This window comes from Eucyclogobius newberryi, unplaced genomic scaffold (genome assembly GCF_026437365.1).
Source record: "Eucyclogobius newberryi isolate DKJ021-1_F unplaced genomic scaffold, fEucNew1.0.hap1 SCAF_9, whole genome shotgun sequence".
In the NCBI taxonomy this organism is placed as follows: domain Eukaryota; kingdom Metazoa; phylum Chordata; class Actinopteri; order Gobiiformes; family Gobiidae; genus Eucyclogobius; species Eucyclogobius newberryi.
Genome location: NW_027316532.1, coordinates 20,778,672 through 20,801,334, shown reverse-complemented (window position 1 = coordinate 20,801,334; position 22,663 = coordinate 20,778,672). Strand labels below are relative to the sequence as shown.

General features: G+C 42.5%; 2 protein-coding genes across 2 annotated transcripts; both read right to left on the bottom strand.

Moving 5' to 3' along the window:
* Positions 1-402: 402 nt before the first annotated feature.
* On the bottom strand, positions 403-2,062 carry LOC140353985 (E3 ubiquitin-protein ligase TRIM21-like). Its single transcript, XM_072438787.1, has one exon. The coding sequence runs from the start codon at positions 2,054-2,056 to the stop codon at positions 413-415; it is 1,644 nt and encodes a 547-aa protein (XP_072294888.1). The 5' UTR covers positions 2,057-2,062; the 3' UTR covers positions 403-412.
* A 5,852-nt stretch (positions 2,063-7,914) lies between these two features.
* Positions 7,915-22,403, bottom strand: stxbp3 (syntaxin binding protein 3). The gene is made up of 19 exons (XM_072438379.1): positions 22,308-22,403; positions 21,672-21,721; positions 21,183-21,264; positions 21,019-21,095; positions 20,475-20,547; positions 20,288-20,388; positions 19,421-19,566; positions 16,299-16,392; positions 13,540-13,664; positions 12,546-12,644; positions 12,412-12,472; positions 12,247-12,312; positions 11,686-11,766; positions 10,636-10,771; positions 10,361-10,467; positions 10,175-10,270; positions 8,504-8,589; positions 8,269-8,414; positions 7,915-8,020 (listed from the first exon to the last, which is right to left on the bottom strand). The coding sequence occupies exons 1-19, from the start codon at positions 22,351-22,353 to the stop codon at positions 7,917-7,919; spliced, it is 1,776 nt and encodes a 591-aa protein (XP_072294480.1). The 5' UTR covers positions 22,354-22,403; the 3' UTR covers positions 7,915-7,916.
* Between the last annotated feature and the right edge of the window lie 260 nt (positions 22,404-22,663).

Below are 22,663 nucleotides of genomic sequence, written 5' to 3'. Positions count from 1 at the left end.
TATAGTGCTGCTTTTTAAACAGAACGACAGACGTGTAAGAGGCACAGTATCAGCTTTATGGACACATGGGAAGAGATACACTCTTTCAAATCTCAACAAAAAAACAAAACAAAGGTCATTCTTTTTTCAATGTAGCCCTAAAATCAGCTGACCAGGAACTAAGACTTTGAATAGCTTATTGAAACAGTTTGAATACACAATATAAGAACAAGTCAGTCAACAATGATGAAACAACCATAAAAAATGTGATTATGAAAAAAGTGATTTTCTTACACAACTTAACATATTGAAGTACAAGCGATTTCTTTAAAGTTTAGTGTGCCAAAAATATGTGCACAAATTCCAGCAAGAAATGAATCTGCATTTCAAAAGAAGCAATTTGTTGGGTAAAAAAGGGGCCCATTGTACAAGACTAAACAGTTTGAACGGGCTTGATGAGGATTAGATCTGACGATTTCCCGTTCACGTTGTTTCCGGGACTGAAGAAGGGATAGAGTTTCCCGGAGAAGGTGCAGCCGGTGAACGAGTGCAGATGCGCCGCAGTTTCCGCATCGTAAAACGAGACCAGGCCCAGCTCGTAGTCCACAAACACGCCGACCCTCCGAGGAGCCGACCGCACAGTCAGATCCACCCGGGGACTGGCGCTGGCCGTGTACTTGTCCCCGCCCCTGAACATGACGGCCCAGGAGCCGTTCTCCGCGCTTAGGAAGTTCTTGTCCTTCTTGTCGATCGACTCCTTGACGACGCCGACGTCCCAGTTGGGATTTCCCTTCACCTGAACCTCGAAGTAAAACTTGCCGGCGGCGAACCCCTGCTTCCCGAGAACGCACAGGAAATCCGTGAATCTCTTCGGGTTGTACGGGACGGCCGCCTTCGTTCCCCGATCGGAGACGACCGTGCGATTGTCGGACAGCCAGAGCCACGGACTCGCGGTGCTGGGGTCGAAGGTTATTTCCGTCGCGTGCCGCTGCCGCCTCTTCAGCTCCCCCTGCGGCGTCAGCAGTTTCTTCTGCTCCACGAGGGATTTCTCCATCTTCTCGACGGCCTTCTTCGCAGTTCCCTCGAACAAAGTGGGCTCAAAGTTCACCTGGGTCCAGTCCTTCACGACCGGGGTCATTTCCAGCGACTTGAAGCTTTGTATGACATGTAAATAGTCGTCGGAACACGCAAGTTGTCCCAGCTTGACGTCCCGTTGCTCCAGTTGACAAATCTCTCGCTCCAGCTCCGAAATGAGTCCGTCCGCTTGTTTCTCCGTCGCCTTCTGCGTTTTCAGTACGTCGTTTCTAAACTCGGCCATTTCTTTTTGAACCGCCTCCAAGACGGCATTGAAGAACGCCACGCCATTGTCCATCTCCCTCTGAGCACAACTGCGACTGAGCTCCGCGCTTTGCCCGACTTTGTGGCTTTTCTCCCGCCGCTCCTCCAGCATGCGGCGATTTTCCGACGCAATTTGCTTCAGAGCGACTCCACGCGTTTCGACCTCCTCCTTCAGGGGCACAATGTCATGGCCCTTGTGCTCCAGGACGGTGCAGACCATGCAGACGCAGACCCGGTCGGCGCGGCAGAAGAGCTCCAGCGGTCTGTCGTGTTCCAAGCACACGCGGTCCTCCAGGTTCTCCATTGGTTCCACGAGCTGGTGCTTCTGGAGGCGAGGGACGGTCAAATGCGGCTGCAGGTGGTTCTGACAGAAAGAGAACAGACACACCGGGCAGGACTTTACGGCCGCGTGTCGACGCCCGGTGCAGATGTCGCAGGCGATGGCGCCGGCCTCGGCCGTTGCACGCGGCTCCCCGTTTTCCCCGCCGTCCTTCGCCGCCGTCAAGTTTCTGAACTGGGAGCAGATTTCCGAAATGAAGGTGTTGACGCGAAGGAGGGGCCGGCAGTGGAATTGCCGGTTGCACATGGGGCACGACAGCTCGTTGTTGTCCCAGTGTTTGGAGATGCAGGTTTTGCAGAAGTTGTGGCCGCACGCGGTGGAGATGGGGTCCTTGAACACCTCCAGGCAGATGGGGCACAGGAGCTGGTCTTCATTCAGAGCGCTCATGGGAGTAGCCATGTCCGGGAGAGCTGAAAACAAAAATGTATTACATACTCATATTACATTTACTTGACAGAAATTCTGAAAATATAGAGGTAAGGTAATTTGTCACCCTATTTCTTTTTTTTAATGAACCATAAACTACAGCAGATTTGTGATCTAATGCAACAAACCTCATGAAAATTGATTAAGGCAAAGTTTTTTTTTAGCAGTTCCAATATTGCATTTCTAGTGGAGGCGTCTGCTCGGGAGGTCCACATCGGCCGTCGGGTCAGAAATATTTGCACGGCCTCATCCAAAATGCTTGTTGCTTGTCCTAACTGTATAGAATTATACAAGTTGTGAAAACACATGCACAGACTCCGTTACCGCCTTAATTAATTGTAGAAAAGGGTTCAGTTGCTTCATCTGGACTCCGTTTTAGAAAAAACAAGACTTTGACTCTCATCCAAGAGTCATTGTCAATTTGCGAATTTAGACCGGGAACTCCCGATATTTATTCTATTCTGTGGTAAGCCCCGCCCACCGGGCGGGTCCTTCTGAAGTAGAGAAAAAGTTGTCTGTTTCAACAGAAACTTACACCTCTTTGTTTTCTATCAAGCTTGTTTACTATCAGCCCTTTAATGGGCCATTAGTCTCCCTTTTGTTGTTGTGTGTCCCTGGCTCACTCACCCTGAGGACCTGATTAGCATCCGAATGCCCTGGGCATCGACCTCTCCGGAGATTCAAAATTCCATTATAAACCACAGGAACCTGAACCTTAACCCTCCATTCCTGTTTAAAGAAGGTCTTTTTAAAAACAAAAATAGCCTCTTTAACTCCTCTTTCAAACCATCTTTTCTTTTTTGGTCTTTCCTCTGTAACGCTCTTCACACTTTTCTTCACTGCATTGGACAGAATAGTAGAAAAAGCTTCAGTTGTAGTCATCTGGACTCAGTTAGAAAAAATAGACGTTTCGACTCTCATCCAAGAGTCATTGTCAATAAAAGAATTTAGGTCGAGAACTCCGATATTTATACTATTCTGTGGTAAGTCCAGCCCATTGGGAGGAGCCTTCCTGAAGAGGAGAGAGTTGTTTGTTACAACAGAAACTTACCCTCTTGGTATCTACCGAGCCTATTCAACCCTTTAATGGGCTATTAGTCTCCCCTTTGTCTTAGTGAGACCCTGGCTCACCCACCCCGAGTACCTGATCAGCATCTAAATGTCCTGGTACTGGTCCTCTACCTCTCCAGGGGTTCAGGATCCCATTGTAGACTACAGGAAGATTGAACCTTAGACCGCTGTTTCTGTTTAAAGAAGGTTTTTCTTTTTTTAACAAAAATAGCTTCCTTGACTCCTCTTTCAAACCATCTTTTCTCCCTGCTTAAAACCTTCACCTCACCGTCTTCAAACGAGTGATTAGAGGCTTCAAGATGGAGATGCACGGCGCTCTGTGGTCCTGAACTTGTATTTCTTCTGTGCTGATAGAGCCTCTTGTATAGAGACTGTTTAGTCTCACCTATGTAACGTTCTTTACAGCTTTCTTCACTGCATTGGATAGAATAAACTACATTGCTTTGTTTTTGTGTCGGCAACTTGTCCAAAATCACAATTAGAGTTGGCACAATTTTACAAGTTTAAGTCATTTCATGGGTGTTGTACCTGTAGTTTAGACCTCTCCAAACACACGTATTTCTCACATGCTAACGCTGTTGAAACTGTTTACAACGTGCACTCCGAACACTTTTAACATATATCATAAAAACGAACGTAAATAAATGATAATACAATTCGCACTTACGTTTCCTGAGGATGTTATAGTGTTATTTTAGCTGAAGTAGCCTATGATATTACAGGCAGGCGTGCTAACATTTAAAAGCTCATTACGAAGCGTTTTACTCACCGTTTGTATCGTCTTTACATAGATTTGGAGTCAGTTCTGATGATTTGGAGTCCGACGTGAAGTCCGGTTACAGGCGTGTTGTTTAGCTCGAGCTGCTTCCGGGGTCCGCTTTTCAAACCGCTCCACGGTCCCGCCCCTGCGCGCTCTTGATTGGCTCTGCTGCAGGTTTTAAAAGGCGAGCATGCGCAGTCGGCGTCACGATCAGGACGCGTTATTTTATTTTATTTACTTTATCTACAGGAAGTGTAAAAGTTTGTTATCAACGACATTCTAAATTATGGAATGGAGGCAAAAGTAACGTGGAACATGATATAATTTAAATAAAGTTAAAGTGTGGCAAATGTATTTTATATTAATAGGCATTTTGTTAAAGAATACATTTAAGTGGTTAGCATTTGTGAAATTACCTTTTGGATATATTTGGGAGTATCACTAAAATCTAAATTCCTTCCTAATTTGAAAGATTTTGTGAGTATGTTTATGAAGATTATTTTTTTTTTTTATTACGAATTCTTTTTGTTTTTGTTTGTTTGTAACATCGAATTAGCTTTTTTTTTTACATCGAATTTACCTTTTGATACGACGGCGTATAAGGGTCAACTAAGGGGAAAAAAATGCGCTGCACTACGAGAATAAAGTCATTAATTAATGAGAAAAAATACGTTAATTAATGAGAAAAAAGTCGTAGTTCAGGTGCCGATTCAAAGTGACGTGAGCAGTTCACTTTCAGCCCCACGGTCAGGACGCACAAGAACGGGCTTGGATGAGTTGACAGTTTAGAACTACATAAAAGCCTGAAATAGATGTTAAAGTGTTTCCTGACCTTTAAAACGATGTCTTACGTGTGTTTATTACAAGACAAGACACTGCGTTTAGCAGCACCTTTCCTGTTCCGCATCATTCACAAACTGTTGGATAAAGGCTTTACTTTCTCCATGATGGACCCGTAATGCATCATGGGCTCAAACAGCAGCCGTGCTCCGCGCCACAGCTGCCCGCAGACAGGAGGAGCAGCCTCGCTGTTATATTCACACGTTCTCTGGGTTCTCTGCTCCTCTAAGTTGATTGTCTACGTGGGCACTTTGCTCAGTCACTATTCTCACGTGCTCATTGTGTGCACTTAAGTTTTATGCCCGGATTCTAACCTTTTGTGATCCTTTGGACAAACTCAGTAAAACACACAGAACACAAACATCCGTCTGCGCTTCCTCTCAGCTCCTGACGCCCGGATCGTGTTTGGCACAGCCTAAAAGCGATGTTTTACGCACACGCATCATCCATACATCATCCATACATCATCCAGATGCATCATCCATACATCATCCATACATCATCCATACATCATCCAGATGCATCATCCATAAATCATCCACACATCATCCAGATGCATCATCCATACATCATCCATACACCATCCAGATGCATCATCCATACATCATCCATACATCATCCATACATCATCCACACATCATCCAGATGCATCATCCATACATCATCCATACATCATCCATACATCATCCACACATCATCCAGATGCATCATCCATACATCATCCATACACCATCCAGATGCATCATCCATACATCATCCATACATCATCCATACATCATCCACACATCATCCAGATGCATCATCCATACATCATCCATACATCATCCATACATCATCCACACATCATCCAGATGCATCATCCATACATCATCCATACATCATCCATACATCATCCACACATCATCCAGATGCATCATCCATACATCATCCATACATCATCCATACATCATCCACACATCATCCAGATGCATCATCCATACATCATCCATACATCATCCATACATCATCCATACATCATTCACACATCATCCAGATGCATCATCCATACATCATCCATACATCATCCAGATGCATCATCCATACATCATCCATACATCATCCAGATGCATCATCCATACATCATCCATACATCATCCATACATCATCCATACATCATTCACACATCATCCATACATCATCCATACATCATCCACACATCATCCAGATGCATCATCCATACATCATCCATACATCATCCATACATCATCCATACATCATCCATACATCATCCATACATCATCCACACATCATCCAGATGCATCATCCATACATCATCCACACATCATCCAGATGCATCATCCATACATCATCCATACATCATCCATACATCATCCACACATCATCCAGATGCATCATCCATACATCATCCATACATCATGGCATGAGCTCCAACACACGCGAGCACCAACACTGGAGTACGTCATGTTACAGGTCCAGGACCTGACATGGGGACACTGCACCGGGGAAATGATTGTTTGTAATGTCTAAAAGACCCGCATTATAAAGATCGACATCTATTGTGGGCTTTTGTATTCACTTTTAACCAAGCGCCATTTGCGTCCTGGTGGTGGTGTGTTTGTGTAATGAAGACTCCACAGATGCATTGGACTCAGAGCAGATCAGCATCAGAGCTTTAAACATACAAAACACAGCGCTGTTACTGGACTGTACCATTATGTAACACTGAGGGGGGAGCACGTTACATGGTGCTGAAAGTGAACCGCGTATCTGCCTTTATAGTCTTTAAATTATGAGCTTTTTCTCGTTATTTAATGAGAAAAAAAGGCATTAATCAATGACTTTTTTCTCGTTAATTAACAAGAAAAATCTCGTTAATTAACGTGAAAAAAGTCATTAATTAATGACTTTATTCTCGTAGTGCCCCGCATTTTTATTTTTTTGGTTGGCCCTTATACTCCGTCGTATTTTGACATCGTATTATTTTTTGACATAGAATTTTTCTTACATTGAATTTATTAATATTTTACATAGTCACATATTTTGTCCTATTTTTTTTACTAAGAATTTAAAAAAATGTTATCGTGTTTATTTACAATATTTTTACTACATTTGTTGATGTCGAAAAAAAAAAATTGTGCTATTGCTGTAACAAAGTAGCATCATTGCCAAACAGGAAATAACATTCCTGAAACCCAATAATACAAAGAACAATACTTGAGACTTAAATTGTATTTAGTTCAACACACACGTTTAGATTCTAAGCCCAGCTAAGCACCTAATCAACCTTTTTAATCATCAACACTGCAAACACATGGGATCTACTTTATGTATTGAGAAAAAAAAAAGATCCAAAACATTTTTTAATCTCAAGAATAAAAACACAATTTGAATTACTTCATTCTTTATTAGTCAGCAATTCCACATTAAAATACTTTTAAAATACATTAAAAACATTTCAAAATGACATAATGCGGTCAAAAAGTAACAACCAAAAAATCTTTGACTGGAGCAATGAATCAGTGCTAATCAGTGTTATATACAATAGTCTCATTTAATCTCATACATTTAACATAATGCATACTTGTTATACAGGCAAACACATAAGGCAGGTGGAAATAGAACAATGTAAGATTTCCCGGGCGAGTTAAAGACAAAGACGACGTGTCGTTATGAAAGCGTGAAAAGTTTGATCTGAGGCAGTGACTTTCCCTCAGTCAAATGTTCTATTCAAACAGACACGAGTTAGAAGTGGATTCCCTTTTGTCTCTGTGTGCGCTGGCTCCTCCTCCTCTGGATCTGAACCTGGACTAGGAACCTGGACTAGGAACCTGGACTAGGAACCTGGACAAGGAACCTGGACAAGGAACCTGGACTAGGAACCTGGACTAGGAACCTGGACTAGGAACCTGGACTAGGGACCTGGACTAGGGACCTGGACTAGGGACCTGGACTAGGGACCTGGACTAGGGACCTGGACTAGGACCTGGATCTGAACCTGGACTAGAACGGGGATCTGAACGGGGATCTGGAACCGGGATCTGAACCTGGACGAGTGTGGACGCACCCTTCTGGACAGTGCAGCGTGCGGACACAGACAGTAACTGGACATTGGGGGTGCGTTCAGGTGCTTCAGGGGGGTTTTCCGAGGGTTTTCGGGGGGTTTCAGGCGTTGCTCCTCTCGTCGATGGTGAAAGTCTCGGCGGGGGCGTTGCTAAGGGCCTTGATGTCGTCGAGGAGGCCGGTCGGGGTTAGAATATGAGATGAACCTGAAACAATAAAGATAATGTACAACGTGAGCTGCCATTTTGTTGACAATTTTAGAGAGTCCAATTGCATTTTTGCGCAATATTTAAACCTCTGCAAAGACATTGACTGGCGTGTTACAGCACATTCTGATGGATTAACATAATATCGTCAGAATATTGTCATCGGGATCAAAAACCAAAACAAGACTGATATATTCATTTTTGTCGATTTCTCGTCTAAATGCGTGCAGCGTTCATTTCAGACTGACCAATGATGACTTGGCAGGACTTGACCGCTTGAGTGACCTCGTAGGCGCAGCGCATCTCCGAGTGCGTGATTCCTCCGATGATGAAGATGATGAGCCTGGCTCCTCTTCGCTCGTCCCCGGAGCTGGGCTTGTGCTTCTGCCGAGCGCTGTTCAGGGGAGACGCAGACCAACGCAGTGAGATCAAACATCCACCAGCGGGAGCTCACACTGTTCATGTACAGAGGGTCAGACGCACCTGACCGCTCCAGAGCCGTTCCACGCTGCCGGACACTCAGACTGATGCGGCCACTCCCTGGTGTCCAGTTTGTTCTCCACCGCGTCCTGAAATCAAATTACTTATTATTCTAATGCACTTCCTCCTGATAAAGGTAGTCATTAGTCATTAGCATCAGAATGCCCTGGGCGTCTCCAGGGTTTCAGGAGACTATTATAAACAATCGTAAGTTTGAACCTTAAACCTCCATTCAGGTTTTTAGATAGGATTTGAAAACACCCCGTCCAAATAATTTTGTCCGCAAAAAGTACTTAAAAAATGTGCGCACAAGCCGTACGTGGAAAGCCAAAATTATGATCACACTCCACCACTTAGGAGCGGCGTATTTTCCGACACTTTTACTAAATTAAGCGATTTTAACGCTGTGCGCCATCTGACGTTATGCTGTGTGCTCGTTTACCGTGTGTGCGCCGTGTGCGCACTGTTGGCTGTCCCTGCACTCGAAAATGCCAGTCTACATTTTAAAATACCCCCTCCAAAATACAGGAAGACAGGCGTCTTTTGGTTTAAAGAAGGATTCTCTTTTTTTTTTAAACTAAGATAGCCTCTTTAACTCTTCTTTCAAACCATCTTTTCTCCCTGCTCAGAATCTTCACCTCACTGTCTTTGATAGAGTGGTTAGAGGCTTTAAGATGAAGATGCACAGCGCTCTGTGGTCCTGAACTCCAGTGTTTTCTGTGCCTCTGGTGCAGTGGCTGTTTAGTCTCTCCTTTGTACCGCTCTTTACAGCTTTCTTCATTGCACTGGATAGAATACACTACATTGCTCTGTTTTTGTGTTCTTCTTGTGAGAAAGCAAATGTGTGGTAAAAGTGGAGCGTCATGTGATACAAAGTCCACGGGGAAAGGCCAACATAAAGAGAGCCTTATCTGATGCCCTCTTTCAGAAGACACTTGGACAGCATTGTTTTCTCACGAGCTGTTTTACAAATGACAGACTAACGTTACAGTAAACAACAACAGGCTAATGACTTCCTGTTCTGACACAAACATGGAGTTGTTTAAAGTCTTTAGATGTTGCTGATATATATTACTGCACTTACTATGCTACACACAATAGTGGCCACATGTACAACGAGGCAAGTTAAAACAAGGGGGGAAACCTGTATATATGTATAAAATGTATATACAATTAATATTAAAATATATAAAACCTGCCAGTGAAGGTCATGAACTGTAGAAGTGTTTTTATTTCAAATCATCTTTTTATAGACTTATTTAATTACATCTTTAATAACCGACCCGCCTCGATTGATAACATTAGGGCTGCAACCAACAATCATCATTCTAATCGATGAATCGAGCAATTATTCTTTATTTTAATCGATTAGTTGTTTAGATTACATTTGTTTATTTACAAACTAAAATGTGATAATCAAATGACTCAATCTAGAACATTTCCTGTGTCCTTTTGTGACACGTAAAACCTCTTTTCTCAGTCCACGATATGTTTTAAAGATAATTTTTTTTTACAAAATTTGGTTGGAAATTAATCCACAAATCGATTTGATTAATCAATTAACTTAACCAAAACTTGCAGCGCATCCGAAAAAAGACAGGTGAATTATACAATTCAGTTCAGTGTAAAATATATTTTAGCCCTCGTCCAAGTCACAGAGTAAAAGAAACTCGCCTCCATCACGTCTTTAAGGAGCGGCGTCCACCTCGACAGGTTGTAGGTCTCGTGGGATCGCTCTCTCCTCGAGGGTCTTCGGGAGAACATACTTTGCTACACAGACCACAAAAATGAATAAATGTAAAGAAATAAACACACACAGAGTTTTGTTTAGTGTGTTTTAGTTGAGTAGCGTTCAAGTACCGCTGTGATGATGGGAACGCCCAGCTCTTTCCAGTTCAGAATGAATTCCCTTTGGTCTTGGATTTTCACATGTTGGATGAGTTTACTCAAGTTTTCCTCTGTCGTTCCTGCCAAACGTCACAGACAAACACGTTGTGAGGCATGCATGTTGCGAGGTCACGTCATCGCAACCTGTTTTTTTGTTTCTTTGCTGAATGTCTGTCCCGCCCATCCGCATTGCAAGCTTAAATCTCCGCAAACAAAAATGAAACGCGGCTTGTGTTTTTGTGCCGTACCGTTGACGCTGAAGATGTAGAGCAGCACGGCGCGGATCTTGTCGGGGATGCTGTAAGGATGGAGCAGCACGGGCAGCAGCGTCCGCATCGGGTCCTTCACTTTGTCGCCCTGCACGTCCGAGCCCACGGCGAGGTCCTGCGGCCACGGCAGAGGCGCACGTTACATTTTCAGACGCCATACTTTTAGAACATGTTTTACGGTCTAATTGCACGCAAAACGTCTGGGTTCATCGACACGTCACTGGGGACGAGTCGAACAAAACTGAATGTCTACATATTTTTTTACAGAGAATCTCAACAACGATTGACGACGATTGATTGATGACAAGTAAATCTGACAGAAATGTGTTAAAACATGTTTTTAACGTGTACAATGAAAGAAATATCACATTGTATTATTGGGAAGTTCACAACATAACCCGCTATTTTAAATCAGCTCTTTTTGTATATTCTTTTTGTCTTTACTATACAAACGATATTCAAATTAAAAATAACATTCACAGTATCTAAATCAGTGGTTCCCAAAGTGGGGTTCGCGAGGCCTGAGCCGGGGGGCGCAATATGACATGGAAGATTTATAATTACGACACTGTATTTAATGTATTTTTAATTAAAACGCTAAATTTGAGAAGAAAACACATGTCAAATTGCTTAATAAGCCACTCAAATAAACACATTAAACCCTGATGTTTTACGACTTGGAATGGTCACAGACCACACTTTCACTTAGCACTTTCATATATTGCCCACCTCAAAACATTATGTTGACAATATTATATCAAACTATTGTGACTTCTGTCCTCGTAGAAAATGTTTAAAGTGCAGTCTGGACACCGTTTCCTTTTACATTCACTGTAAATCTGATGTTGCCTCCAGACAGTTATTAGGGGAAACTACTGCTGGCGTAAGTCATTTAAGTCGTTTTGCCAACCACTACCGTGTACATGATTAATAGTGTTTTGAAGTAACAGTACTCTTCTCTACCGCCCTCTAGAGTCAGGGTCTCGGGTGGTTTTACCGTTCAAATGTCCGACAGCAGCAGAGACAAACCTGTTCGGCTTTACACAGTTTCTCCACGTTGTTGGAGAAGTGCTTCATGCATTCCTCAGCCAACTGCAGATGGACCGTTTTCTGCAAAGAACCAGCACAAGATTCAGATTCTAGTTCTAGTTTTTTTTTTTCATAGCGATAATAGGTCTTTTATATAGCGATAATAGTAATTTTGACAGTCATATTTAGTGATTCAGTTATAGTTTTTACCCTCTCTAACCACTACGCCACTGCTGCCTGGTACACAATGGGAATAAGGCATAAACGAGAAGGAATTTACAGCCACAAGCTTTAAATAAAAATAAATGTCTGCGTCATGGCTGTTCTACTGCAGTATTTAATATATTTTTAAAGTAAATGACGATAAACATGACTTCTATTCATAAGTTACTTTCTTTTAAGCGACATTTGAGGACTATTCACCATTCAAAAAGCTCAAATATTTTGGTTTGAGTCATTAATAATAACGACGGCGACTGTGCTACTTTTTCATCGCTCTAAAACTCGACGAGAACCACAAATACACCCATGTAACGGTTACAAAGACGCGTCTTAAGTCACCTCTGTGAGCTGTTTACGGAACGCGGGCATCTTCTTCATCATCTGGGACAAGTTGCTGATGGTAATCTGTGAAAAAACGCACAAAAATAGAAGTTTACGTGTAAATTGCGGCTGCGGGTCAATCCGTTCAATCCAGTCAGTGTTGTCAGAAAACGTGCTCTTCACCTTCTGGTTGTCCGGTTGTTTCTTGCTGGCAGAGATTTCTTTCACCAGCTTTGGAATTTGTCTAAGAGCAGAAAGTTATAAAATACACTGCGGTTGGGTGATAAAGTACGGTTGTATTTCATGTACTCGCTCACTCTGTCACTTCTGCGATGTGTTTGTGCCGAAGTTTGACCCACAGCATGTCGTCCTCGCTGAGAATCGCCCGCTTCTCTGCTCCGTCTTTACCCTTGTACCTGCCGCGACGACAAAACGCGAGCGCCAAATGTTTGTGAGTGATTATTTATATGTGATACTATTTGTTATTTTCACACTGACAACCACAAGAGGGCGCTCTAGGCTCTAAGCGACGCAGAAGAAGAATCTGCACTTCCTCTACCTCTGGACTTTGTGGAGTTGTTTAGAAGTGACACAGAGGAAGAAGAATTCAATGGATTTAGTGATTTGGGGTAATACTGATGCTTTGGTAAATTTGTTAGCATGTTCTTTATGCTATAGTTATCTGAATAACTGTTAATATGTTACGTTAACATACCAGACACTTACCACAGTTCGTTGTCTGTGCGTCATGTAGCTGAAGGTGTTAGCGTTAGCATACGTACACCTATTCACCATGTTCTCTAATCTGTTATTATTTTAAACTGCATGTTTTAAATGTCCCCAAAAATGCGACTTATACTCCAGTGCAACATATATATTTTTTTCTTCTCTATTATGCATTTTTTTGGCTGGTGCGACTTATACTCCGGAAAATGCGGTACAATAGTCAACGGTGTCATTCTCATGGATGATGACAAAAATAAAACTGAAAATTAATATTCCAATTTGCGAGATGAGCTAAATGATATTCAGCTATTGTGACAAAACTCCATCAGAAATGTGACAAAGCATGTTTTGGTTGAGGTGAATAAACTGTAAAACGTACCAAAAAATATCACTTTTGCACTGCGAGTTTACATTTTCTTTCTAGTCTAGTTTATTCTGACCGCATTTGCTGCTTTACAAATTTTTCAACATGTCGTTTCATCTGCGTACGTACAATTTAGGAGAGGGTTTTAGAGATGTGAATGAAATGTAAACACGCTACATTTTAACGTTGAAAAACAGAGGTTAGGAGCAAGTTCTTTTTACATGTACGTGTCCTCGTTGATGTCGATGAGATCATAGGCCATGGCTTGGTACGTGAGCTCGTGTAAAATGGGACTGACGGGATCGAAGCCTCGCTCCAGAATCAGCAGCTGGGCCTGAGTCTTTCCCTGAACAGACACGAATGAGACACAAAACACACATTAGCATAAATGAACTGTGATCTTAGTCATTATATTCCACCTAATCATCATTATTTTTGTATTTATATTTTTGCTTTTTAGTGAGACAAACAGTAAAAATGACAGAAAAACCATACAGAAAAGACAAAATAAGGCTGCCCCAAATAAATTGTCTGTTTGCTGTAACCCGACCCAACATTTTTCAAGTGGGTCGGACGGTAGGTAAATTTATTTTTTTCCTTTGAAGGCAAAAAAAAAAGATAAAAATTTTTGCCGTTTTTTGACTCTGAGTGACCGCCAGGGGTCAGGCTTCAACAGTCCAGGGGTCAAGCTTCAACAGTCCAGGGGTCAGGCTTCAACAGTCCAGGGGTCAGGCTTCAACAGTCCAGGGGTCAGGCTTCAACAGTCAATGACGGAAAACATCTCTGTCAACACGATCAGGAGACTAAATCTCACGATTTTAAGATATTTCAATTGACCTTTTGTACGCAGTTACCCTTTATTTTGGTAGCGAAGGCAAGCGGGGGGGAACATGTGGGGGACACGGGCGCCGCCATGTTCGTTGTGATGACGCTGCTGGGCGTGTTTCAATCCCAGAATGCATTGTGCAAGTCAAATTTAAATCAAGTCACACCGTGATAGAGAGTGACATGTACTATGGCCACTTCAGTGGCGCAGACAGAGGCAAACCACCTTGTAAAAGCAAGCCTTGAAATAATTATTTTTACGTCCCTATCAACATGACAGGTACCGATCATTTGGTACCTGTCATGGCTAATTCTGAATCGGTCACAAGGAAAGGAAAAAAGAACATCATTAATGAAAAATGAACTCTTATTAACATGTCTCGTTATCATTTAACATAATTTTAACGTCAAAACTGGTCACTCAACAATATGTATTACTCCCTTGCACAGTTATAACTTAAAAAAAAACTGAGGGATTCTATCTCTCTACAGAACTCATGGCAGACTTTGCACTTTAGAGCGATGAAAAACGCCTTTGTTCTCATCATACTCTAGTCAGTCACGGGCACAAAACTTAGCAAGATCATCATGAATCCATTTATTGACAGTGATAGTCTTGAGTGTCCTTGCAGCCGTTGGTTTTTGTTTGTTTGAAAGCGGCAGCGTGGTGTTTATCTGCCATGATTTTCTCCACACACATGCGCCAAGGCAGCGGAGCGCACGTGCGCTCCGTGTCTAACCCCTGTCCGACCCGTTATTTCGAGGCTTGAAAAGACAATATAATTTCCGTTTTGCGAGTTCTGTTTGGCTACAGAAGCATGAGGAGGACCGAAAATGAAGACCCATATGCGTTGCGCAATGCGTTTTCAGTCCTTTGGGGTGTAAAACAGGATTTCCGGCGGGAAAAAACGGTCGGTGAGTCGGCGAAATAATAAAAAAATAAAAGATTGACGTTTTTTCAACAAAATGCTGATATTTTTTTAAAGTCGGCTAGTTTCATACCGGGTCGGTCGGGTTACGGCAAACAGACATTATTTTGCTCAGCCTAATAATAATCTATATAATTAATTGGTAAAATGGATGGATCCAAGCGCATGTATGTACAGTACATGCTCTGTACATTTCTATTAGTGTTACATATATTTAAACTTATTGTATCACCTCAACATATTTAATCATACACAGTTTTGGCTGCTTTTAGTAATAAACCAGAAATACTGTATAGATTAGTTTCCCCTGGTATTTTGAGCAATAATCAATGGTAAACTGAATAAACACTAGGGCTGGGTAATAACAGATAAACAAAGTCAAAGTCAGTCTTTTGTCTTGAAAAATAAAAACAATCTAAATGTCTTTAAATGTTTAGGTTAATGAACATTTAGTAACTGCCATTTGACACAATTCCATTTCCTCTCCAAGTCGCACGCTTTGCACAAACATCACACACTCGTCAGACCTTGGCTCCCATAATGTGGACTGATGTTTTAGAGTGTATGAGCTCTGGAGATAAAAAGGTGTAAATTAACCTGGTACGATGCATCTCTCCTATTACGGTTAATATATACTGTTCACTGTATATATATTCATGTTTATGGCAGTAAAAATGAACCAAACCTTTTATTTTTACTGCCATAAACATTGGCCGTTTAAGAAGCCACAACTTTTTGTGACTTTGTACTTGGGCTTCAAAACTCCTGCCATGGACACAATAAACGGATACCTTTAGAATATAATGAATGATCAAGGACTGGATCATAGAGACAAATGGAACAAATGACAAATTTGACCGACTCTAATTTAAATGTGCAATGTGTGTAAATTCTGTTTCTTTTTATGCCTAGTTTATGTCTATCTGTGTATTTATTCAGATTTTCTCTCTCCGGTTTGTTCTGTTTTTTATGTTTTGTTTTAATTATTCCAAAATAAAAATATACCTATATATAAAAATAAGAAGGGAAGGTGGGGAAAAAGCATGAGAACAATTTGACCAAGATTCGTTCACATTTTGACCAATCACACGTCCCCAAACGAACACAAACACAGCGGAGGAAGCCATTTTGTGTCTTCGGTGTCCTTTTCCCATGAAACACAATGCCAAGAGTCGTGGCGCTCCTGAGGCTAAGAAACCGTGTGTGGCGTCAACAGTGAGTCAGACCTTTTTCTTCCCGCTGTCGTCGGGCTCGTAATGTTGGCTCAGTTTGTTGTCCACCAGCTCGGCAAGAGCCTTCGCGTTCTCCATGTTACTGTCCCTGGTTTCAAACACACGGACAATTCAGCCGCATTGCAGATTATGTACAGTACATATAATGCCATTTACAATTTACATATTGTTAAAGTAAATAATATAAATCAAATTTCAAAATCAAATTTATTTATAAAGCACAATTCATACAAACTGCAATTCAAAGTGCTTTACAGTGTTTAAAACACAATTTAAAACAATAAAGTAAAAACACAATGCAGTTTATAAAAATGTAAAACAATGTACATTAGAGTAAAGTAAAGAATAAAAATAATGTTGTATTTTAAAATATTAAATACCAGGTAAAATTGTGTCAGTCATAGGCGCAGCTAAACAAAACAGTTTTTAGTTTGGATTTAAACACAGCCGGGGTGGGAGCCTGTCTCAGGACTTCGGGAAGGCTATTCCAGACCTTTGCCCCAAAGCACTGGAATGCAGATTCTCCGTGTCTGGTCTTGGCTCTGGGCACCAGCAGGAGGAAAGTCCCTGAGGTCCTTAGAGTCCGAGGTGGTTCGTATGACACACACAAGTCTGAGATGTATTTTGGTGTTAGGCCATGGAGAGACTTTTTTCCATTTTGAGATATTGTGTGCAGTGACCTAGAGGGGGCAGTGGAGGTCGCAGTAGTGCGTTGACAGTTGTGTGTTGACCGGTCTGAAGAAGACGGGGTTGTGAGGGGCGTGAAGGGTGTAAACAGTCACTACACACACCAGGTAGTGGACAGCGTAGAGCAGGTTGTTTGTGAGGAGACGGGTTCCAAATCTGTTCAGGTGCAGGCCATCCACACGGTAGTGAGAGGGACGATCACAGAACAGGTTAAAATTGTCAATAAAATTGATGAAGTGGAGCCTACAAACGAAGTTTAGCCAGGTGTTCAAATAGAGAGTTCTACTGAATCTTTCAGCACCGCGATTCATGGTGGGAATGGATAAACACAGACGTGCCCTGAATAATCCAGGGTTTCAGGGCATTAAAAAGCTCCACAAAGTCCCTTTTTGTAGTCTCTGACTGTCTGTATGATATGTCGTTTGTCCCGACGTGAAGAATGATCCTGTGAACTGTTGATGGAATGGACTTGAGCAGATCAGGAAGTCTGCTCACAATCCGTGAGACCGCAGCTCCTGGGAAACGTTAAGCGTTAAAGAAACGGAAATGTCTGATTATGGAGTCACCGATGATGACTGTTGTGGGAGAGAACAGTGGCTGAGGGTGATCCGTGGTTGGATTTCGGTGCTGTGAGCCATCGCCGTGTACGGAGGACTGGCTGCTGGGGCCAGGCTCGAGCCGGGAGGCTCCAGGCTGCGGGCCAGATGCGGCGGTGTACCCGGACCCTTCAGTAGAGGGTCCCTGCTGCAGAGGTGCGTTCTCGGGCACGAACACCAGTCGTGCTGCGGCTTGTTGTGGCCGCAGCTCCATCGGATGTGCCGTGGCTTGGGACCGTGACACCCCCGATGGCGACGAGTGTGCGACTGGAGCCAAGGCCCGAGCACCACCACTGGATCGCCTCAGGACCGCCTCTCTGATCACATTCAGTCTGGCCGAGGGTTTTGTGTGCCGTTTAAATGTTTTAGACCTGGTGGACTCAGAGGAGGTAGAGGTGGAGGTGGCTACGGCTGCCTCGGGACGCACCGGGGCTTGTGGCGGGTCCTCGGTCTGCATGGACAGGTGACTCGGGACACTATCCTGGAGCGCCGGGAAATCAACGGATGAGTTCAGACTAGAAAGCGCCTGAACTGGGGCGGCTGGAGCAGGTGAGTCATTTGCCAGGGCAGCAAAGCGGTTAGTGAGGCTTAAACTGGGGATAATTGTAGCTTCAAGTGTGCGTCTTTGTTGGTTCTTTTGTATTGGAGTATTTCGGGCGGATCTGGAGTGAGGAGTTGAGCAGGAGGGCTGAGGGGAACCATGCGGGTCCCACACCACTGTGTCTATGAGGGCGCTGTTGAGTGATGTAATTTTTGTGTGCTGTCAGGTGGCAATGTCCATAAGTTTTGATATCAGTTCATCTTTCTTTTTAAGTTCCTTGGATAGTCGAATGATTTCTTCTTTCAGATGTTGATGATGAGTGATGGTGTCCGAATCAAGTGGTAACTTTGTTTCTCCAGGTGGCATGGTTGGCAGTGTAGGCCGCCCCGGGCCTATGTTCAAGTGGGGCAATAAAAACCTTTAAAAATGATAAAAATGACGAGCAGTGTGGCATAAAATAATAAAAAAAGTGCTCAGTAGTTAAAAGTGCCCCGTGTAGCATGAAGATTTTGACGGATTAGTTTAAAAAACCTTATACCTTAAACTCATTGTTTATACCGTATTTTCCGGATTATAAGTTGCACCTTTTTACATAGTTTGGCCAGGGTGCGACTTATATGTGATATTATTCATTATTTTCACACTTGCAACCACAAGAGGGCGCTCTAGGCTCTAAGTGACGCAGAAGAAGAATCTGCACTTCCTCTACCTCCAGAGTTTGTGGAGTTGTTTAGAAGTGACACAGAGGAAGAAGAATTCAATGGATTTAGTGATTTAGGGTAATACTGATGCTTTGGTAAACTTGTTAGCATGTTCTTTATGCTATAGTTATCTGAATAACTGTTAATATGTTACGTTAACATACCAGACACTTACCACAGTTCTGTCTGTGCGTCATGTAGCTGAAGGTGTTAGCGTTAGCATACGTACACCTATTCACCATGTTTTCTAATCTGTTATTATTTTAAACTGCATTTCAAGATGAAATGTCTGTTCTTGGTCTCGGATTCCATCAAATACATTTCCCCCAAAAATGTGAATTATACTTATAGTCCGGAAAATACAGTAGTCAATAGTTACTTCAAATCAAAACAACTTATCATTTGACTATTTTTATGAAATTCAGAACAATATTCAGCTTTAAATGCAAGTATGACTGCTGTATTGTGCAAAACGGTGACGTCCAACAGTATCTAGCCTTTAAGACACATCTCGAGTTTAATACCTTTTGGTAAATAAGTTTGGATTTGAGCTCGGGGGCCGAATCGTTCCGTAAACCGAGAGTGTCTTACTTCTTGTATCTGACCCCGGGGTACTCGTCCAAGGTGTCGCACAGTGTGACAAGTTGCTTGGCCAGCGTCTCCAGTGTCCTCCTTTTGTCCTGGCTGTGCGGGCTGTAGACGCTCCGGAAGGCTCCGGGGTTGTCGCATGTGAACACCTTCATGGACATGGAAAGACTATGATTTATTCAAATATAAAATGGTGGTTATGGGTTTTATATATTGGTCCAGGCACATTTGTCTCTTCCCTTTGATTTGATCTCTTTGCTGCAGCGCAGACATAAACGCAGCTACCAAAAGGACCTATATTCTGCTCGCCAACGTCAACGAGACACAAGCATTATGCTGCCTTGGCTTGTGCATTGTATTGTAATGCATTGTAATTATTTATAACTGGCATTGTTACTTGCTGGAACTGCCAGTCAGATCTTGGTGGTACTTTGAAATGCATATCAAAGTTTACACACAGAATATTGCCTCGTTTCCCCTAGAAAGTTTCATTCTTTTACATCCTGGTTGGACAGAAGGGCTGAACATGTGACATATCATCCAACGTATGTCAAATATTCTGTCACAGCTTTTACCTAGCAACCACAATGTTAACAAGGGCCAAAACAATAGTTTTTTTTTTTTTTTATAGTCTTCTCTCTTAAAATACTGTCTCTACAAAATGAAAATATGAACAATAACATACTGAGTTTAATGGAGGAAATAAGCTCTCTCAATATGGTTTTAATATGTTTGTGCTGACAAAACACATTCACATCCCACTTAAAAGAAATAGCTGCATTTCCAATAACCCTCTTGATGTTGACCAAAAGTAAAAGCACAAAAGGAGTTTCCCGGATGAAAAGAGGAAGCAAACACAAAGTGACTCACTTGTGCTTCTTGAGGCATGAAGGAGATGTTGATTTCCTTACAGACTCGGATGTACTTTCCACACGAGAGCTTCATGTTGTTGAAGAGGTCGTCGGGACAGTCTAGCGAACAGACACGAGATTTAACTGCGCTTTTAGACTCATGATCATTATTTTGTGAAATAGGTCTGTGTTGAAATGCGACTTACAATCTGTGAAATAAACATACGCCGATTTATATTTGGGTTTGGGCTTGAAGTCTCGAATGAAGGCCTCCACGCACTGTAACAAAGCGCAAAAAATTACTTGAAGTGACGTTTAAAGGTGGTATGGACGATTTTTTTCAGCAAATTTTGTATTATATTTCCTCGTGGCGTGGATAAATCATTTGTCCTGCCACGTATCAATCATAAAACGCACCTACCGCTCACCTGCAGCCGCGTCAGGCTCGTCCCCACGTTTCCGTGTGCCTAAGCGCATGGATCTATCATAATATAGTTCCCTCAGTGTACGGGGCAAAATGAAGATGGAGAAAGACAGTTCGAGCTGACGCAGAAGTGGACAGAAATCTACGGGAGACGAGCGATGCGGTGCGCTCCGTTGCGCTAATAAACAAACGCACGTGTGTGCTGTATCAGTCCGCACGGGGGAGTGCGCATGCGCACTTCAGCCTACGTTCTCAAATCGCCGAAAAATCGTCCATACCGCCTTTAAATGCTTCTAATAAATTCCAGAACGGACGGGGAAACGAACCTTAGACGTCGGAGTCATGAAGTAGATGGCCTTCATCTCTAAAACGGGCTCTCGGCTTTTGTGCAAGTCCTCCACAACTGCGACAAGAGCAGAGAGAAATGTCTCGCCGAACAGAAGACAAAAAAAGCGGGCGGAAATTACACCTCACACTATGTACAACTTACTGGTGATTTTCTCGGCCATCAGATCGGACATTTTGCAGCACGACGACAGGAGTTTGGTGGTGAACGGGTCCAAGATTAAGATCTGAGGAGAGAAACGGCGAGTGCAAGGGCCAGTTATTGAAAGAAACACAAAAGTAGAAACTACACGACATGCAAAATTTGGTACGGATCGCATTAAAAGTAATGGCGGTCAGAATGATTGACACCCGGACAGTAATCGATACAAAAACAGAAAACAATGTGCCGTGAATAAGACAAATGCTTGACTTTTCTTGAACAGTTTTATAATAACGTTCAAAACTAGTGTTAGATAACATTAAGGAAACTACCATCCTTTGCGTGGCCAGAATCCGTACGGACCAGATCACAAATATACGATAACTAAATAAGCAGACGATTACTTTTCATAACTGATTCGTTGCGATAAATCTGTTGACTTGTTTCGGCTCTGACAACATTAATAAAGATATAGGATTTTGTGCCACGTACCTTCCATACTTCTGACTTTCTGCAGTCTTCTATGATGGTTTCTTTGATTCCTGAGGGATGGAAAAAAGGATTGATTCCATAAATGTCACGCTTCCTCTACCACAACATTAAGACGCGTTGAAGTTTAGAAAATGATCAGTAATTAGTGACATGTAAATATAAGCCAATGTGAACAGAAGCAGCAACAACAAAAAATGCATTTTGGCTTAAAGAATATCCTCTATTTGGAAGAAATGAAGTCACAGCCGTTACAGCAAAGACAATTATAATGTCAAAACGCTGGGAATAAAAATAGAAGCATTTGTTTCATTGTTGCTTCATTTAAGGCGCGGTTCAAGGAAACAGTGACCTCATTTGTCTGTCACTGGTTAAAAAATGCACGTATAAGAGCGCAATGTGTCAATAGAGTAAGTAAAACAGTAACTTAGAATCATGGTTTAAGAAAATGTTGTCTCCAGACTCTAAACAAGGACGATAACTTTAGTTTAGGACGAAACATGCAACTCAAAACACAAGCCGTGGCTTTAGAGCTCAGCACGGCCACGTCTTACATCGCGATAAAGGTAAAAATATAACGTTAGCAGCAGTTGCAGTGATGCGCATTTGCAGAAAAATACACCTGTGCCTCAAACTCACTTTTCCAAACACTTTTTTTCAGTCCGTGATCCAAACCCGATGCCATTTTGTTTTTCTTTTCCTCTGCGCCTCTTCCGGTCCAGCGTCGCCCACTTCTGACGTCACTTAACCCACGACGAGTGAGCCACGCGACGCGGAGCTACCACTGAGCTAATGTAGGAGCTACGGTGTAGTTTTTAAAAAGTTAATCCGGGCTGCACATTTATAATCGCCCTCAGACGTTGGATCAAGAAGAAAACTAAAATGTTGTTTATCTTACGTTATTGTTTCTGTGCGATGTTAATGTATTGTACTGTTTGTTTACACGCAGCTTAAGGCAAGGCAAGTTTCTTTGTAGAGCACGTTTCATACACAAG